The sequence below is a fragment of the Anolis sagrei genome, chromosome 2 (assembly GCF_037176765.1).
Source record: "Anolis sagrei isolate rAnoSag1 chromosome 2, rAnoSag1.mat, whole genome shotgun sequence".
NCBI classification, from domain to species: domain Eukaryota; kingdom Metazoa; phylum Chordata; class Lepidosauria; order Squamata; family Dactyloidae; genus Anolis; species Anolis sagrei.
In genome coordinates this window covers 84,215,750-84,232,585 of record NC_090022.1, presented here as the reverse complement: position 1 = coordinate 84,232,585, position 16,836 = coordinate 84,215,750, and the positions used below count along the sequence as shown (strand labels likewise).

General features: G+C 38.6%; 1 protein-coding gene across 2 annotated transcripts in view; it reads left to right on the top strand.

Moving 5' to 3' along the window:
- The window catches only part of G3BP1 (G3BP stress granule assembly factor 1), a 35,131-nt gene extending 19,343 nt beyond the window's left edge, over nt 1-15,788 (top strand). Inside the window, exons 2-12 of one of the 2 annotated variants that reach the window (XM_060765491.2) lie at nt 3,532-3,645; nt 4,731-4,812; nt 5,310-5,483; nt 6,726-6,816; nt 8,934-9,027; nt 9,687-9,891; nt 10,674-10,775; nt 12,156-12,267; nt 13,018-13,143; nt 13,268-13,377; nt 14,260-15,788. In XM_060765491.2, coding sequence (XP_060621474.2) covers nt 3,551-3,645; nt 4,731-4,812; nt 5,310-5,483; nt 6,726-6,816; nt 8,934-9,027; nt 9,687-9,891; nt 10,674-10,775; nt 12,156-12,267; nt 13,018-13,143; nt 13,268-13,377; nt 14,260-14,466 — 1,398 coding nt within the window. In that variant the 5' untranslated portion in view covers nt 3,532-3,550 and the 3' untranslated portion in view covers nt 14,467-15,788. Of the gene's footprint in view, nt 1-3,531; nt 3,646-4,730; nt 4,813-5,309; nt 5,484-6,725; nt 6,817-8,933; nt 9,028-9,686; nt 9,892-10,673; nt 10,776-12,155; nt 12,268-13,017; nt 13,144-13,246; nt 13,378-14,259 lie in introns of both variants that reach the window. The other variant, XM_060765490.2, reaches the window with a different exon arrangement.
- The last annotated feature ends 1,048 nt before the right edge of the window (nt 15,789-16,836 follow it).

Below are 16,836 nucleotides of genomic sequence, written 5' to 3'. Positions count from 1 at the left end.
AGTTTCTTAAGTTGCTGTAAGATCATTTCATAGAATTTTTACTTTTCACAATAAGAAGCAATTGTAACAATTGAACCAGCATGTGGTATACATCTCTCCCATTTAGTTACTACAGAAATGGGAATAGCTCAAGAAAATGTGGATCTTCCTTGACATTATGGTGTGGTTTTTTTTTTTTGCATGATCTCCACCCCCCCCCCCCCCCCGCAGATGTTTTGTCCTTCTCCCAGAAATCCTGACAGCTGGTAAACTGGCTGGGATTTCTGGGAGTTGTAGGCCAAAGCACCTGGAGACCCACAGGTTAAGAACCACTGCACTAGAGCAATTGAGCAGCATTCACAACATGTTCACCATATTATTTTGGCTTATAGTGAGTGAACTGTTGGATCTGGACTATGGACAGGCTTTGGACTGTGTCGTTGGTCACATAATTCAGTTTTAGATATGGCTAACAGTTAATAGTATTTTAAATGGATTTAATGTTTTGATTTATTATGTAATTGTTGTGTTTTACTATGTTTTATATGTGGGGGCATTGAATTGCTGCCGGTTGTAAGCCGCCCTGAGTCCCCCTCTGGGGGTTGAGAAGGGCGGGATACAAATGTTTGAAATAAATAATAATAAATCTATTTGAACTCTTGGAAACCCTGGTTATGTTTGATGTTCCTGTATTTTTTAGAGATTGCAGGAAGGGTCAGTACACGGAAGCTAGTTTTCCCTTGTGTTCGTTGTTGGCATAAAGGTAAAGTTTAAAATAGTGTTGCTAGTTCAACTTTATGTTTGAGGGCATGAGAGAAGGAAGAGGCAATAGCAGCAACCCTTTATCTTACCTGGGCCCATTAAGAACAGACAAACATCCCGAGCTCTGAGGATTACCTGGGAAGGAATCCCACTGGAGCATTGCAGCGCACCCAAATACCTGGGAGTCACTCTGGACCGTTATCTGGCCTACAAGAAGCACTGCCTGAACATCAAACAAAAAGTGGGTGCTAGAAACAATATCATACGAAAGCTGACTGGCATAACCTGGGGATCACAACCAGATACAGTGAAGACATCTGCCCTTGCGCTATGCTACTCTGCTGCTGAGTACGCATGCCCAGTGTGGAACACATCTCACCACACTAAAACAGTGGATGTGGCTCTTAATGAGACATGCCGCATTGTCACAGGGTGTCTGCGCCCTACACCACTGGAGAAATTACACTGCTTAGCCGGTATTGCACCACCTGACATCCACCGGGAAGTTGCAGCCAATAGTGAAAGGACCAAGGCAGAGACATCTGCAGCTCATCCCTTGTTTGGGTATCAACCAGCACGTCAACGACTTAAATCAAGAAATAGTTTTCTTAGGTCTACAGAGACACTCGCTAAAACACCTCAGCAAGCGAGAGTTCAAAAGTGGCAGGCTCAAACCCAGCACCTCAATCCGTGGGTGATACCAGATGAGAGACTCCCCCCTGGGCACACAGAAGACTGGGCGACTTGGAAGGCCCTGAACAGACTGCGCTCTGGCACCATGAGATGCAGAACCAATCTTAAGAAATGGGGCTACAAAATTGAATCCATGACATGCGAGTGTGGAGAAGAGCAAACCACTAACCACCTGCTGCAATGCAACCTGAGCCCTGCCACATGCACAGTGGGGAGGACTTTCTTGCGGCAACACCAGAGGCACTCCAAGTGGCCAGATACTGGTCAAAGGACATTTAATCAGCTACCAAGTTCGCAAAATTTGTGTTTTTTTAAATCTGTTTGTTTGTTTTGTTCTGTTATAAATGTAATACAATGTTCTGGTTGCGGATGACACGATAAATAAATAACCTGGGCCCATAAATTGTTGTATGCTCTTCGCTACAGTTCCAACTGCCTCTGCTTTAGCCACAGACAGTTCTCTGTTACATTTGGGTCCAGAGGTGGCATATTATTAGCATTATAGTGCCGTTATAATGATTACATGCATTGAATTTAATTGCTATCCAGTATCCTGGCTCTTCCGTTGTGCCTTTGGAGAGCGACCATTCATCCCATTTCTGTCTGATCCATCTACAGTGTTGTCCTTATTGATGCACTTTCCCCCATCCTAAATTGAAAGCCCAACCATACTGTTCGTCCTTTTTTGGGCTCATCTCAAATACACTTTCTACTCCTACCTCATCATGAGTTTTGCCCATTGTTATTTTGCTTTGTTTACTTCATTTTGCCACTGTATGTATTTTATTGTGATGCAGTTTTTTTTGTTGTATTTTGCACTTTATTTTGCTGTATTGTATCTTTGGGCTTGGCCTCATGTTAGCCACCCCGAGTCCTCTTCGGGGAGGTGGTGGTGGGGTATAAATAAAGATGATGATGATGATGATTATCCATCCTCCTACAACACTGTTTTATGTGGGTTTTTTTTGGGGGGGTCCCAAAACTATCAGCTTTTGGTGAAGAACAATCCTACCACAAATTTTGTAAATTTTTCTGGGAGCCTTTTTTGACTTGTGAGTGGGATCAGTACTTTGTAAATAAAAAATATACTGTAATATGTTGCTGTGCTGAAACGTTAAATTCTGACATGCTGGGGGACTGTTGGTAGAATTGACTCTGAGCAGTTCATTTAGATGGGAGTGAGAAGTCTAGTTATCTGTACAAAAAGACCTTTTAAACAGCTTGCATAGATAACAAGCACAAGCACAATAGTTTTCTGAATGGACACGTGAAGAAAAGATGGTACTCAGAAGGTATATCAGACTTTGACTGTTTCATGAGCCCTGTCTCTCTCTCTCTTTTGTTAAAAACGTTTTAGGCATTTGGACCACTATGTGTGTGGTCACAAGATGAGATGAGGGGAGAGGAGATATTTAAAGGAAGGATTAGTCAGCCCACATGAAGCAGAGAGAAGCCTTGTGTTGTTCTGAGCTTTAAAAGAAGAAAAAGCCTGTAGAGAAGGAATGGTGAGAAGGATTTCCTCTGTCTTTTGTTCTTACTGTATGTAGAACAAAATGAGATGATCCTTTCTCCCCATGTTTTCTTTTCTTTAGGGCTTAGAGAATAGTAGCATTTTTCATAGCATCTAGGGGTTTTCCAGTAGGCAGAGGTTGCTCAGATCTCATGCTGAATCTTCACAGGCTCTTCCCCAAGCTCTGTGTCTTATTTAGGAGACCATTAGGAAATGGTTGGGAAATGGGGGCAAAGAACTCATTGATGATTAACTGTACAAATGATCTAGGGGTCATGTTCACCTCTTATTTTGATGCAGATATTCAAGTTGGCAACTGATCTCATACACGGTAAACAGGGCTTAGTGTTGCCATAAATAACCACTTACATTCTCCCAGAGGATTTCATTATTTGCTTGTCACCAGTTTTGTAAAACTGTGCTTGAACATAGAACACATGTTTATAGTGTAGTTTGTGTTCTTCCTCCATCATTGGAAAGCTGACAATGTTAAAAAATGCATTCAGTCAAATGACTGCTGCATGAGGAAATTAGTTTGTCTAAATCTCCATAGGTGTTTACATTTTCCTGAAATTTTGTGTCTTTAGTTTTCAGTTGACCAAAGAAATGGTGATGGAGAAGCCAAGTCCCCTGCTGGTTGGGCGGGAGTTTGTGAGGCAGTATTATACTCTGCTGAATCAGGCACCAGACTACCTGCACAGGTAAAGTCCTCCTTTTTATTTGGCTTTTTTCATTCTTGGTATCAACTAAAAAAAGTTAATAATACGCAGCATAAATAGAAGCTTGCAGTGTTTGTGGGTTATGTTGCTTGCCATATGTTTCCAAGTTTTCTTTGTGTTTTGTCTTCCCTTATTAATAGCCTACCCTCTTTTAAAAAGCAAATAACTATTGATAAATTACAAACACTTTATGGAGAGAATCCCCCCCCCCAAAAAAAAAACCCACAGGGTAAGAATTAACTCAGATATTGTGAATTAAAAACAATACTCTACCCAAACAAGAATGATATCTTTTAACTTGAATGTAAATTTATTTTAAATTAACATAATGAAGTTTCAGGTCATAAAAATATTTCACCATAGCCTTTCCTCCACATTCAGATTTGCTGAAGAGAAAGGAAAAGCTAGTTTGGGCCAATTAAGGCTTGGCAGGCCATGATCTGCATCTTTTGTAATGTCTTGTGTTTCTATTTCGTTTAATATGAAATAAAATTTTGCAGGCTTTATGATTTAAATTTAAACCAAAGAGACATAATTGTTTATGTATGTTAAAATATTTTAAAAATAAAATCCATATTTCTGTGTGCTTTTCAATTCTATACAAATGTAGTTTTCATATAAGTTTCTTTTAAGGAATCTTTAGCAGAAGTCATTAGCATCTTCCCCGTGACTCAACCTTTGGACTAGGAGAATCGAAAGACAGGAATGTTCCTTCCAAAGGCAATTTGCTGACTAAATCATTTTCTTCATTTATTGCCTCTTGAATTACACAAAAACAATACAAATGTCAGATCTCTTTTGCAAAACAGCAGGAGGCTTCCTGTGTGGAATGATTGGCTAATTAAGGGTTTTGTTAAAATGTGGTGGTTTGAAGAAAATTTCTGGTTACCTATGATGACCTGATAATTAGTTAGTGTTACAGCATTTAGAACCAGTTGGCGTACCAGAATTTTATGCACTTTAAAGGACATTTGTTTGCCAGTGAACAGTTGCAAAAACATGAGTCACAGACTTTTCATTAATACAGATAAAGCAACTATGATTAATATAGATGGTCCTCTTCACAGGTTTTATGGAAAGAATTCTTCCTATGTCCATGGTGGCCTGGATTCAAATGGAAAACCAGCAGATGCAGTCCATGGACAAGCGGTATGGAGCTATGATATCACTGCTTGCTTGACTCTGTCATAGCAATAAGATACAATGTAAATGTCTGTAAGAATTATTTGCATCAACTGATCGATTTTGAGAATGGAGTGGGGAAGAGGTATCAAATGTTTGTGCCAACCATCCATTGTGAAATGTTCTAAGTAGCTGGGCAACAGTTTCAGTGTTAGATTAGTTCTTGAGCATTTTTTTCAGTCTTGTGTACCTATCACTGAGTCTTGTGTACTTATCAAAGGGTGGATTTTATAAATGATACATTTTAAAGCAAGGTGGTGTGGATAGGTAGTGTCTTAATTTATGAATATCAGGGCAGTCGTAAAGTCATTTCAAGTTGAAAAAGTTTGGCTTAACCTAAAGTTAAAAGTGTCAACCCTCTGGAACTGATTTTCTAAATGTTTTATTATTTGCTTGACTGTGCCTGTTACATCTCATTCATGTTTCTTAAACCCTTTTACTTAAGTCATGTTTTTTTTAAATAGGATATCCACAAGAAAGTATTATCACTGAACTTTAAGGATTGCCGTACAAAAATCCGGCACGTGGATGCTCATGCCACACTTAATGATGGTGTTGTTGTACAGGTCATGGGCGAGCTGTCTAATAACACACAGCCCATGCGGAGGTTCATGCAAACGTTTGTCCTTGCTCCCGAGGTACGTTGCTTTAGGGACTGTATGTGAATGAAGCAATATTCTGCCTGCCACGACTGTAGGGTGTGCCAATGCTTCTGATTAAGAGCCAGCTTTTCTTATACATATATACTTCGTAGTTGTTGTTTTTGTTTTTTTGTTTTTAACTGCTATGCCTTATCCACCTTTCATACAGAATGGTATGCAGCATATACTCAATAAATTGTATTGCATAAAGCTACTCTCAGAAGGTTTTGTTTGTTGTACTGAACAGTCTCTTCACAATCATGAGCATTTATCCAAATATATAAATCACTTGTTCCATCTTCACATAATGGTATGTTTCCTCTTTCCCCTCCCAGTAGTAATTCATGCATGTTCTGTTTTATGGATATCTGGCAGTTGCATTTCTGATATTTTCTTCTTATAACACAGACATTTGCAATGCAAACATTTTTCCATTAGCTGTAGATCAACACAGCTGCAAACTGTGCTACAAACTATAAAACATATTAAATTCTAGCTAGGTGTCTGATCAGTTATAAACACCATAGTTACAAACACAAGATTTCCCCAATTTTTACCCTTGTGAAATTTTTAGTACACTTGAAATTCATTCTGTTCATAAATGATCTTCTGTTTTTATAGTAATTGTATAAATAGTGTGAGAGAGCAACAATAACCCTGCATAATTAACTTCCTAATAGTGATTATCTATTACCTTCCTTGCAAAAATGTTGGGATATGACTTGAAGGAATGCAGTCTTGATAAAAAGGCATGCACAACTGCAGGCAAATTCGGAAGTAGACAAAAATGGCTTGGATGGATTTCTAGATTTTGCTCTAAATAGTGTGAGAGCAGCATGTTGTTGTCTTTCCTTTCTAGTCAAGTAAGTTAGGAATAGTTTATCCTTAAGGACCAGAAAGCCATGTTTTCAGTTTGAACAGAGGGGCAAAGTATCACTTGCCTTGACATTATTGAACTGTTACGGTATTTCTAAAGCTGGTGTGCTCTAGATCCCCCCCCCCCTTTATTGATAACATAAGGACTTTCTGTTGGATGAAATGTAGTTTGAAATTCATTAATTAAAAGTTAAGTCAGTAGCCGAAACTACCCGTTGGTTTCTGCGTGGTGGAAATGGTGTTGGGGCTTTTTCCAAATACAAATGAGTGGGTATTTGTATTGGTAGATTAGAATCAAGCAGCAAATATGTGCTAAGGATAATGAGGATATTTTTTTTTCTTTTTCACCTTTGTTATCTGCAGGGATCTGTTGCAAACAAGTTTTATGTCCACAATGACATATTCCGCTACCAGGATGAGGTTTTTGGTGACTTAGATGCTGAACCTCCAGAGGGTGAGTCCCATGTTATTGTGCAGAACTTTTTATTCTAGTAGCATATTTGCCTCTCAGAGTAGTTTCAAATGTTTATTTATTTATTTATTTACTCTGTTCATATCCTGTCTTTATTCTATCCTGAAGGGGTCTCGAAGCAGCTTTACGCATGGCAACTATTCAATGCCTTTGAACAACAAACAGTTAAAATACATAAAGATTTAAAATTAAAATTAAATGCACATTAAAAACATATAAAACATTACAATCGCTACTATTATAAATGTTGGAAAACTTAGATCATGACTGTGTTCAGCTGAGATGAGATTGCTTACAATAAATAAATGCTATCAGTTTCCTCAAAGTAGACCACTATCAGCACTTGAAATGTGTAACAGGCGTGAGCCTTGAGAAGTCGTAACAAGTTGAGCTTTGTACTTTTTAATCCAGTAGGAAATTCCAATTTGATTTACTTGCACATTAAACTGAAAAATCAGTGCTCTGAAGTTTTAAGATCCACTCAGTAATTCCATGAAATGTAGTTGGAGTTTTAGTTGCTGCTGTCAGATGTCATGTTGTGTTTGTGTAGGTAGTCAGATTCTGAGCACTTTTCTGTATCACTGCACAGGCTGGATATTTCTGTAGCCAAACTTAAGAATTTTGTTATCCAATGATTAGCCAAGGTCAGTTGTGACAAACTGGGTTCATTTTAATTAGTAATGCTTTCTTTAGGAATGGGAACATACTATTTTTAGATTGCGCTGTAATTTCTCCTCCTTCCTTAAATCATTTTGACTCAATGGCTGACATTCTGAGGCTGTGAACTGAATAGGAAAAAAAAATCATTGAAGCTATGCAGAATAAATGACCTGAAGACATTATTGTAGTGGTGCTTCTGCTTGAGCCCAAAGAACTTTTTTCCCTTGGGCTTTTGGAACTTCCCAACTCTCTAGAGCAAGCTTTTGTATATTGAGGATGAAGTGAGGGGTTTTCCCTTAGGAGATAAGATAGCAATTTTCCTGATTCCACCAAAGGGAGCAGTTTTATCACTGGATTTAGCCTACTGGATCCTGACCTGGAAAATGCCAGTAAATAGGGTTATTCAGTCAGTGGTTTTTAGTCATGACTTACAGTTTTTGCTAGTGGACATGATGAGGAAAAATCATTCATGTTTTCCTGGTTCAGGGTTTGTAACTTGGAGCTAGCAGCACAATTTCATGCATTTTGATAATGCTCCAGTGTATTTGATGGTTTCAGTTAAAGATTTGATGGTTGCAGTTAAAACTGTGACTCTGGTATTGCTCTGAGATATATGTGGTCTGATCTACTGTTTGTACACTAGTTAATAATCAGCCTCCCAATTCCTTATTTCCAGTCATCCTAACTAGGATTAATGATTTGCACATTATCTAAGTACAGGATTTAAATCCTTACCGCTACCCAGTTGAACTGGGAAGTACCTGTTGCAATTGATAAGAGGTTTGGAACAGAAAATATTACACCTGGAAATGAGGCCAACTGAAGGCTATTACTTCGAACTAAATTGCTTTTAGTGGCTAGTAGTCTGAGCTACAAATCAGAACCTTCTTTTATAAACTTAGGGCCCTTGCACACAGCCCTATATCCCAGAATATCAAGGCAAAAAATCCCACATTATCTGAGCCCCCTTCCACACAGCTGAATAAAATCCCACATCATCTGCTTTGAATTGTGATATATGGCAGTATGGACTCAGATATTCAAGTTCAAAGCAGATATTGTGAGTTATTCTTCCTTGGGATTCTGGGTTATATGGCTGTATGGAAGGATCCTGAGTATGGACTCAGATAACCCAGTTCAAAGCAGATATTGTGGGATTTTCTGCCTTGATATTCTGGGATATAGGGCTGTGTGGAAGGGCCCTGGGTTGTCTTGGCCAAGTTGCTCCATGGACTCATTTGTTAGGACTGTTGGTCTGTTAGGACTATAAGGAAATACTTTGTCTGAATTATTTCCAGTGTATTGTCTAGATTATTTTATCGTTGAAACAAACTGTGAAGGCTAGCTCAAAAATGTCATACACACAATTAATGCAAATACTTTTGGTATACATTCTGGCTGTGGTGCAATAATAACAGACTTACTTCTTATTTCAACAGAATCTGAGGAAGAGGCAGAGGAACCTGAAGAAAGGCAACAGACCCCTGAAGCAGTTGCTGATGATTCATCAGCCTATTATGACCAGTCTGTCAGGTAAATTCTCATACACAGAGGGCCATAATTATGCCACCTCTTCTCACTGGTTTGCTTACCAATTTTATCTGAATAAAATTTGGGGAAGAGTTAAATTATTTGAAAAATACTATTAACTTTGAAACATTTTAACTGCAGTGCTGCCATTACAAATACTTAATAGAATTGCTTTTTGTTAGTGTTTGGGCTCCAGGCTTTATGGTGGCATGGGAATGATGCAGTCCTCCAAATATTGAAGTGCAATTTCAATATTGGCATTATTGGCTAGGGCTGCAGGATGTCCAGCTTCATTTTGAGGCTTGCATTATTTTCACCCCTACTCTGTGATTTTTAAAAAGTATCAATATTTACTGCTAATCAGTGAATGAGTGAGTGTAGTCTTCGTGTCCTTAAAGTTTGTTGAAGGGGGGTGGCAGTGTTGAGGTTAAGGCTTCTAGCTGTGTTTAGATAAGTGGATAGTATCAGTGTTGTTTAAGGAAGTGAGTAAATACAAACTTTATGTTTCAAATTCAGCAGTCATTGTTTAATTTAAACTGTTAGTAAAACATATATTGTGTGAAAATGTAGATTAAAAGAAACAGCAGAGTACTTAGATGTTGAGATGTTACTGAGCTGTTGGAACAAATGACTGTTACGATGAAAACATTTTTCACAAACAGCAATGACTTGGATGAACAGTTGGAAGAGCCTGTTGTGGAGCCAGAGGCAGAAGCTGAGCCGGAGCCTGAGCAAGAGCCAGAACCAGAGACCCAGGAAGAAAAATCAGAGCTTGTGCTAGAAGAAACAGCTCCTGAGGAGGTTGCAGAGAAGAGTCCTTCTCCAGTTCCTGCAGATCCCACTCCTGTGGTACAAGAGGACTCTAGGGTAACATAGTGAAATTTTCTGTGATGTCCTCAGTCAAGTGAGATAAAGGTTAAAATAATTGTCAAGAGATAAAGTTTATTCCTGTGTGGATCATGTTGCACCTGTTCTGATGAAAAGACAGATAGATATAGATAAATGCCTTGTTATGATCACAAACAGTAGGTCAGGCTGCATTATAACCTGAGTTGTAGAGCTTCATCATTACATCCATTGATGACCATGGTGCTGATGGAAAGTATGTTTTAGGGGAAAGGACTTCGGAAAAATATGAAGAACTGCCTAGAGAGAACTACTGAAAAGTGCCTCCATGTCTATGGAATTGCCATTTTTGGTTACAGCTGTTAAAGCGATTACCAAAATTAGTGTGAAATTTATACGTTCAAAAATATTCCTTTTGGGGAGGAGGTATATAACTGCTGTAGCATTAAAATGCACTAAAATGTTGACTGTATATATTCACAAATGACACCAGTAGCTATAGCTGTTAACCTGTTTACTGGAATTAGAATTATGTGTTTTATTTGTGCACTCTTTTGGCTGATGTTCTAAGAATTAAGAGCATATTATGTTGGAAAATCCCAGCTTTTGGGAAAATGTGAAAGGTCTAAAATATGGCTGAGAGTTAAATAATTTTCTACACAAGGCCTATAGGCATAAATAAAATATATCCATGAAATCTTGGTAGAGAGATACCAGGTTTTCAATATGGGGAGATATTTGTGATTTTGGAGAACACAAATGCCACAAATTAGTATTACCAACACCCTGTTTCTTTTTGTTAGACGTCATCCTGGGCTTCTGTAACTAGTAAGAACCTGCCGCCCAGTGGAGCTGTTCCAGTTTCAGGCATACCACCACATGTTGTCAAATTACCAGCGTCACAGGTAGAGATGTTTTTTAACTGGCTAATGTACTTCATTATGGTGATACAGAACAAAGATTACACCAATTTCTAGTTGGATTTTCTATGAAATTGATTGATTGTGATAGGATTCTCCTAAGACTATATATTGGTTTCAGTTTGCAATGTTACATATAGTATGGTCACAAGCACTTTTGTACTAGAACTTAATAACAAGCACCTTTTATTAATACTTAATAACATTACTGTTGGTCAATTAGTAAACAAGCATCGAAGTGTTTTGGGGAAATATCTTTTCTATTTTTATTGCATTAAATCACTTATTTCATAGTTCAAAGTTCCATAAGGCAACTTGTAACATATAAAAATATAAATAACAAACAGCAGAAAAAGAAACTGTCGCAAAAACCTTGCATTGAAAGATGTAGCTATGACAACCTGTCTGTGTCTCTGTAGCTACACTTTCTGGTGCTTCCTCCATGGAACGTACTGTTTGGGCTATGCATTCCTAAGAATGTTGGGTTCAGTTACAACTGCCTGTTGCAGAGCTTCCTTCCACTGTGAAATGATTAGGGAGGTCATCGCTCATCACCTTGTGCTCCAGCACCATGGATATTCCTGTGCTTGTGAGACTCAGTGGCTTAAAAGTTAGGTCAGGGGTGGGGGATAATGATGCAGTTGGTACATCATTGCAATCACCAAAAAGTGAATTATTGCCATTTCAGTATTAAACATTAGATATGGAAAATATCTAACTCTCTAGATCAGTGTTTCTCAAATTTTTATCTTCCAGGTGTTTTGAATTTTTCCTCCCAGAATCTCCGATCATTTGCTAAGGCAGCTGAGGCATCCGGGATTTGGTTCAAAACACCCGGAAGACTAGAGTTGGGGAACTCTTGCTCTGTTTTTAGCTGGACTGAAGTCTCTACCATCCCTCACCATTGGCTAGGGTGACAGTCCAACAATACCAAGAATGCCATGTGTTCCCTTACAAATGGGATGGGCATTTTTGAATCAGAATGGCAGGACTGTGAAATTACTACCTCTTGTATATTAAATTTAATACTGTCACTGCTACAGTCCATACAAGCAGCTGACAAACACCCTGGTGCTACCCACAGAATTGCAGGAAGCACTTTCATTTTCGACCAGGGAGATTACAACACAACATACAAACACTATTGCAGAAGTTAGAGGAAGCCCTTAGAAAGGAGCACCTTTCCTCAGAGTGTTTCCTGTCCAGAAGAGTTTCCTCTTATTTCCAAATGCAAAATGACACATGAAGTGAAGCAAGTGCTTCCTTCTGTGCCCTGAATATGTTTACACTCTGATTCTTAAGTTGTTGAAATATACCTTTGTTTGATTTCTGTGCATCATATTTGTGCTGGTGCCTTTTTTTCAGCCCCGTCCTGAATCTAAACCAGAGTCCCAGACTCCACCACAGAGGCCTCAGCGGGACCAAAGAGTGAGAGAGCAGCGGACAAACATCCCCCCACAAAGAGGCCCAAGACCAAGTACGGAAAAAACCACTCTGTCTCATTGTGTAGGATGAAGCACTTCATAATCATAAATGTGCAGTGTATGTTGTAAAAAGGAAAGTGAAATAGTCTACCTTCTAGGAATACATTGTTGTTTAGAGCAGGGCTTCCATGTTTCCAGTTGGGACCTCTTTCGGCCTGAGAAATATTTACATGACCCCAGATATACAAAATAGGTATGATCACAAAACATTCCCTGTAAACGCTGCAGATGGTTGCTAACAGATTTGTTTAAATGGGAAACATTCAGAAATCTTTTATGGTAGCCAAATGTTTTGTGACCCGAAAACTGAGCTCATTTGGGACCAGGACCCAAAATTTAAGAAGCGCTTGTTTAGCGAGTGATGTTCAGTTTTGTACAGTTAGAAATGCAGTTGGGGAAATTTTGTGCCAAATCAAGCCAGATGCTATGGCATTTCATTTTATATACATCAACTTAATGCTTAATACCAATATTTCAGTCTGCTTTAGGCAAATGAATTGGGGCCACCTGCATATTAATGGTTACTTTTGGTCTGTGATTATAAATGGAGTAATGTGATTCTGTGTTGTATATGAAGTTTTACTTGTCTGATCATGTTGTCAGCTTTTATAGTAAGAATTAGCATAACCAAGTTCTTTGGAAAGGCAAAAGTTCTTCCTTCCTTTTGTTCAAAATCATAAAAGAAACACCTCAAGCCTATTGTATCTCTTTATTTCTCCCCCTTTTTCTTAAAAAAAATCAAGTGCGGGAAGGAGAACAGGGTGACATGGAAACTAGACGAATTGTGAGGTATCCAGACAGCCATCAACTCTTTGTTGGGAACCTCCCTCATGATGTGGATAAGTCAGAACTAAAGGAATTCTTCCAAAGTAAGTCACAAAAACTTTTTTCCTACCGGTGTGGTGTGGGGTGGGGGATTGTATCGAGAAGTACATGCCCTTTTCTATAGAGCAGTCTAATGTGTGATCAAAGAACTTGGAAACTCTCTTGCAGGTTATGGGAATGTGGTGGAACTACGTATCAACAGTGGAGGAAAGCTCCCTAACTTTGGATTTGTGGTGTTTGATGATCCAGAACCAGTTCAGAAGATCCTTGGGAATAGGGTACATTAAACTCGAATGAGTCATATTTAAGTGACATGGTTTGCATTGAGATATACTAACATCTTTTCTTGTGAAATGAAGCAGGAACATGTTTAATTAAAACAACTTCCTGCTTTAAGACAATGGTGAGTTCATTACTTGGAAAAATAGTAACAATGCATCTAGGAAATCAGAATCTTATTTTTTTCCACTCCTTGAAATAACACCTCTACTCTCACATACAGTCTTTCTGATAAAATGATATTCTGTGTTGGGAATCTAGTGAACAATTTTAGAGTTCTAGATAGAAAGGAAGTTGATAAGTAGATAAGTATGCTCTTTAACATAACATAAAACAGTGTACAATGGACCTCAACAAGCAGTTTCTTTAATTGCCTGTTGAGCTGAAGCACAGGAGAAGGAAACACCAGAGAAACAAACAAAATGCTTAGTTCAAAGTTTATTGTGAAAAAAAAAGTCCAGTATATTTCAGTAGCTCAATAGAGCCATCATAGATTTTGCACAACAGTGTGAAGAAGGGATTTTGTTTTTCAAAAAAGGGAAATTCTGTTCCAACACTATTGAACTGATGTAATCAAAAAGGATGCATTATTTTTCTATTCTGTGTTGAGGAGACTTGACCCCAATTGCCATCCAAATCCCATAGTTCAACTTCCCCAATAGTTTTTATGATTAAATGGGACCCTTGGTAATATATACTTCGTTTAATTGAAAAGGAAATTGTGGGAAGAGGGAAACACCATGGGACAATATATTCATTCATGGAGTATGACTATAAAATAGTTCACCTAAAAAAAGTTGCATGTTTTGGAACAGAGATGCATAGTCACCTTGCCATCTTATCTGTTTCATTGATTTCTGCTTGTCACTTTTCTCTTGCAGCCAGTCATGTTCAGAGGAGAAGTGCGTTTGAATGTGGAGGAGAAAAAGACACGCGCGGCCAGGGAGGGTGACCGCAGAGACAACCGACCCCGTGGGCCTGGTGGCCCCCGTGGGGGGCTGGGAGGTGGGATTCGAGGTGGTCCTCGTGGAGGGATGTCTCAGAAACCAGGATTTGGCACCGGAAGGGGCATCGGGCAGCGCCAGTGATCCATGGATGATGTGATGCGACAAACCTTTCTTCCTGCAGATTTGTGAATTTCAGCCTTGGGTATCTTGGAATGTGGCCCTACCCTGTTATAGACTGCTACGTTTGATACTATTTTGGCCCATTTTGTTTGTGTTTGGTTTTGTGATTTTTTTTTTTAGTCCCTGTCCCAGATTCCAGCTTTGTGGAACAATGTTTCAGGAAAAAGTGGATATTAAAAAGAAATAACAGAATCCTTGCTTGCTGCAAAAATACGGACTGGATTTTTTTTTTTTTTTTTTTTGGTACCAGTGGTTTTTCTTAACGGAATGTGTGGCGCTGTTTTTGTTTTCTTTTTCTCCTTTACCTTACCGAAATGGGTGCGCTTCAGTCAGTGGAACTATCCTTCTCAGCTGCATGTGTTCAGGAACCTGTAGGAAAACCTAGCACGTGACAAACATTTCAAGGGCAGGGAAATCTGTTCATCCCTTAGGAAGTGGAGTCCGATGACCTATCCAGCCCAGGTCTGGAGATGTTGCGGCTTGAAAATCGACATGACCCTTTTCTCTTTGGCGCTGTAGAAGTGGAATAAAGGGTGTCTGTAGAATGTTTTCTTTTGGTACATGATCACGAAAAGGAATCCTCACTACTGTTTTACCACTTACAAGGATTGTGGGATAGGTTTTAAATGTCTAGAACTTGACTCTTTAAAACACTTTTCCTGAACTTGTGGAAATTTTTTTATTGAAATAGGGAAGTTTTTCATGTTTAGTTTGTATTTGTATTAAAACAAAAACAAAATTGTTGTGCCTTCTATTTATCTCTCATTCCAGTCTTGGCAAATTGTTTAAAAAATTAAAAAAGTCTAGATTTGCTTTATCCGTTTTTGGAGTATGTTGAAGTCTTTATATGTTAACATCTTTGGAGAATTCTTATTTGTCCTCCAGAGCCTCCTCATTGACGTGTGTTATGGAGTTGCACAACTTTGTTCATGACAGCCTTATAGATATGTGTAACACTGTATAATGCTTTTTGAAGAGGTTCAGGGGGCCAACTGTGTATTGACACCGCCATTAGCTCCAAAGCGAGTGCCTTCCAAAGTTATGTGACTATGGAAAACAAACTATCGGTCTTGACAGTATGCACATGTTCAGTTGATGTATGTTGCTGTGATGTTATTCATCATCAGCTTTAACATGCCATTCTAGTGACTGTAAAACTAAATCCCTAGTTCTGATTAATATTCATGTTTCTCTGCATTATATTCATGGGATTGGACAAGCTGTGGGGCATCTGTCTTTCTGAATGTATATAATAGCAAAATAAAATGCAGAACAACAATGCAGCTATTAGAGTGCCTGATAGTCTACAGTGTGTGCAAAGCCTCTGGATGAACTGTTGCCATAACCAGTTTAGAAGTTGATTGATTCTGAGACAGGGGTGGATAAAAGGAGCCCTCCGTTAAACTTAATCAAAGTTTTGCTTCATTATATGACGTTAGTGGCATATATCTGACATATTGCAACCACATTATAAATCATGTTTGTATTCTGAAGTAAATACTGTGAACAAATGCAAAGATTCATAAACTTTAAGACAGGCCTTTTTTTTTAACCCATCACCCCCCAATTCCTTTTTCAAGTGCTTTCCTTTCTGACATTTGTGTGTCCATGTTATATCTGTCTTTGATGTAGGTTCTATAATTTTTTTAAAATATGGAAAAAATTAACCTCCTTGAAATTTAAATAAACTCAGAGCTTGTTTAGATTATTGTTATTTTTAAATGCATGAACGTGTTGACAGATTGCACTTCAACAGTCTGATCTGCAAAATGTCTAGTATTCTAGGTGTTAGTACTGCTAATTCATATTTGTAAAGAAAATAGATTACATTGAAAAATTAGGAAGAACTTCCTAACAAGAAGAGCTGTTCAGCAGTGGAATAGTCTGCCTTGGAGCATGGTGGAGTCTCCTCCTTTGGAGGTTTTTAAGCAGAAGCTGGATCACCATCTGTCAGGTGCTTTAATTATATGCTCCTGCATGTCAGTGGATGGACTGGATGGCCCTTGTGGTCTCTTCCAACTCTGATTCTATATACTGACAGCAGCTTGATCACTGGCAAGACGAAACTAGACCTCAAAATGACCTGAAGCATCTCTGTTTGTTTCCACTACAAAATCAATTTGTTTTTGTTACATTTATAATCAAAGGATGTCTTACTATCACTGCTTGCTAAATGCTAGATTACCTTCTTGACTGGCCAGGCCTGGTCAACCCAGAGGTGTGGATTCTTGGGTACAAAAGATGAGGTCTTTTTTCTGATATCGCCCTGAAGCTCTGAGATACAGAGTGACCATAGAGTGGGTAGATTAGAGGTGGGATCATTGTACATCT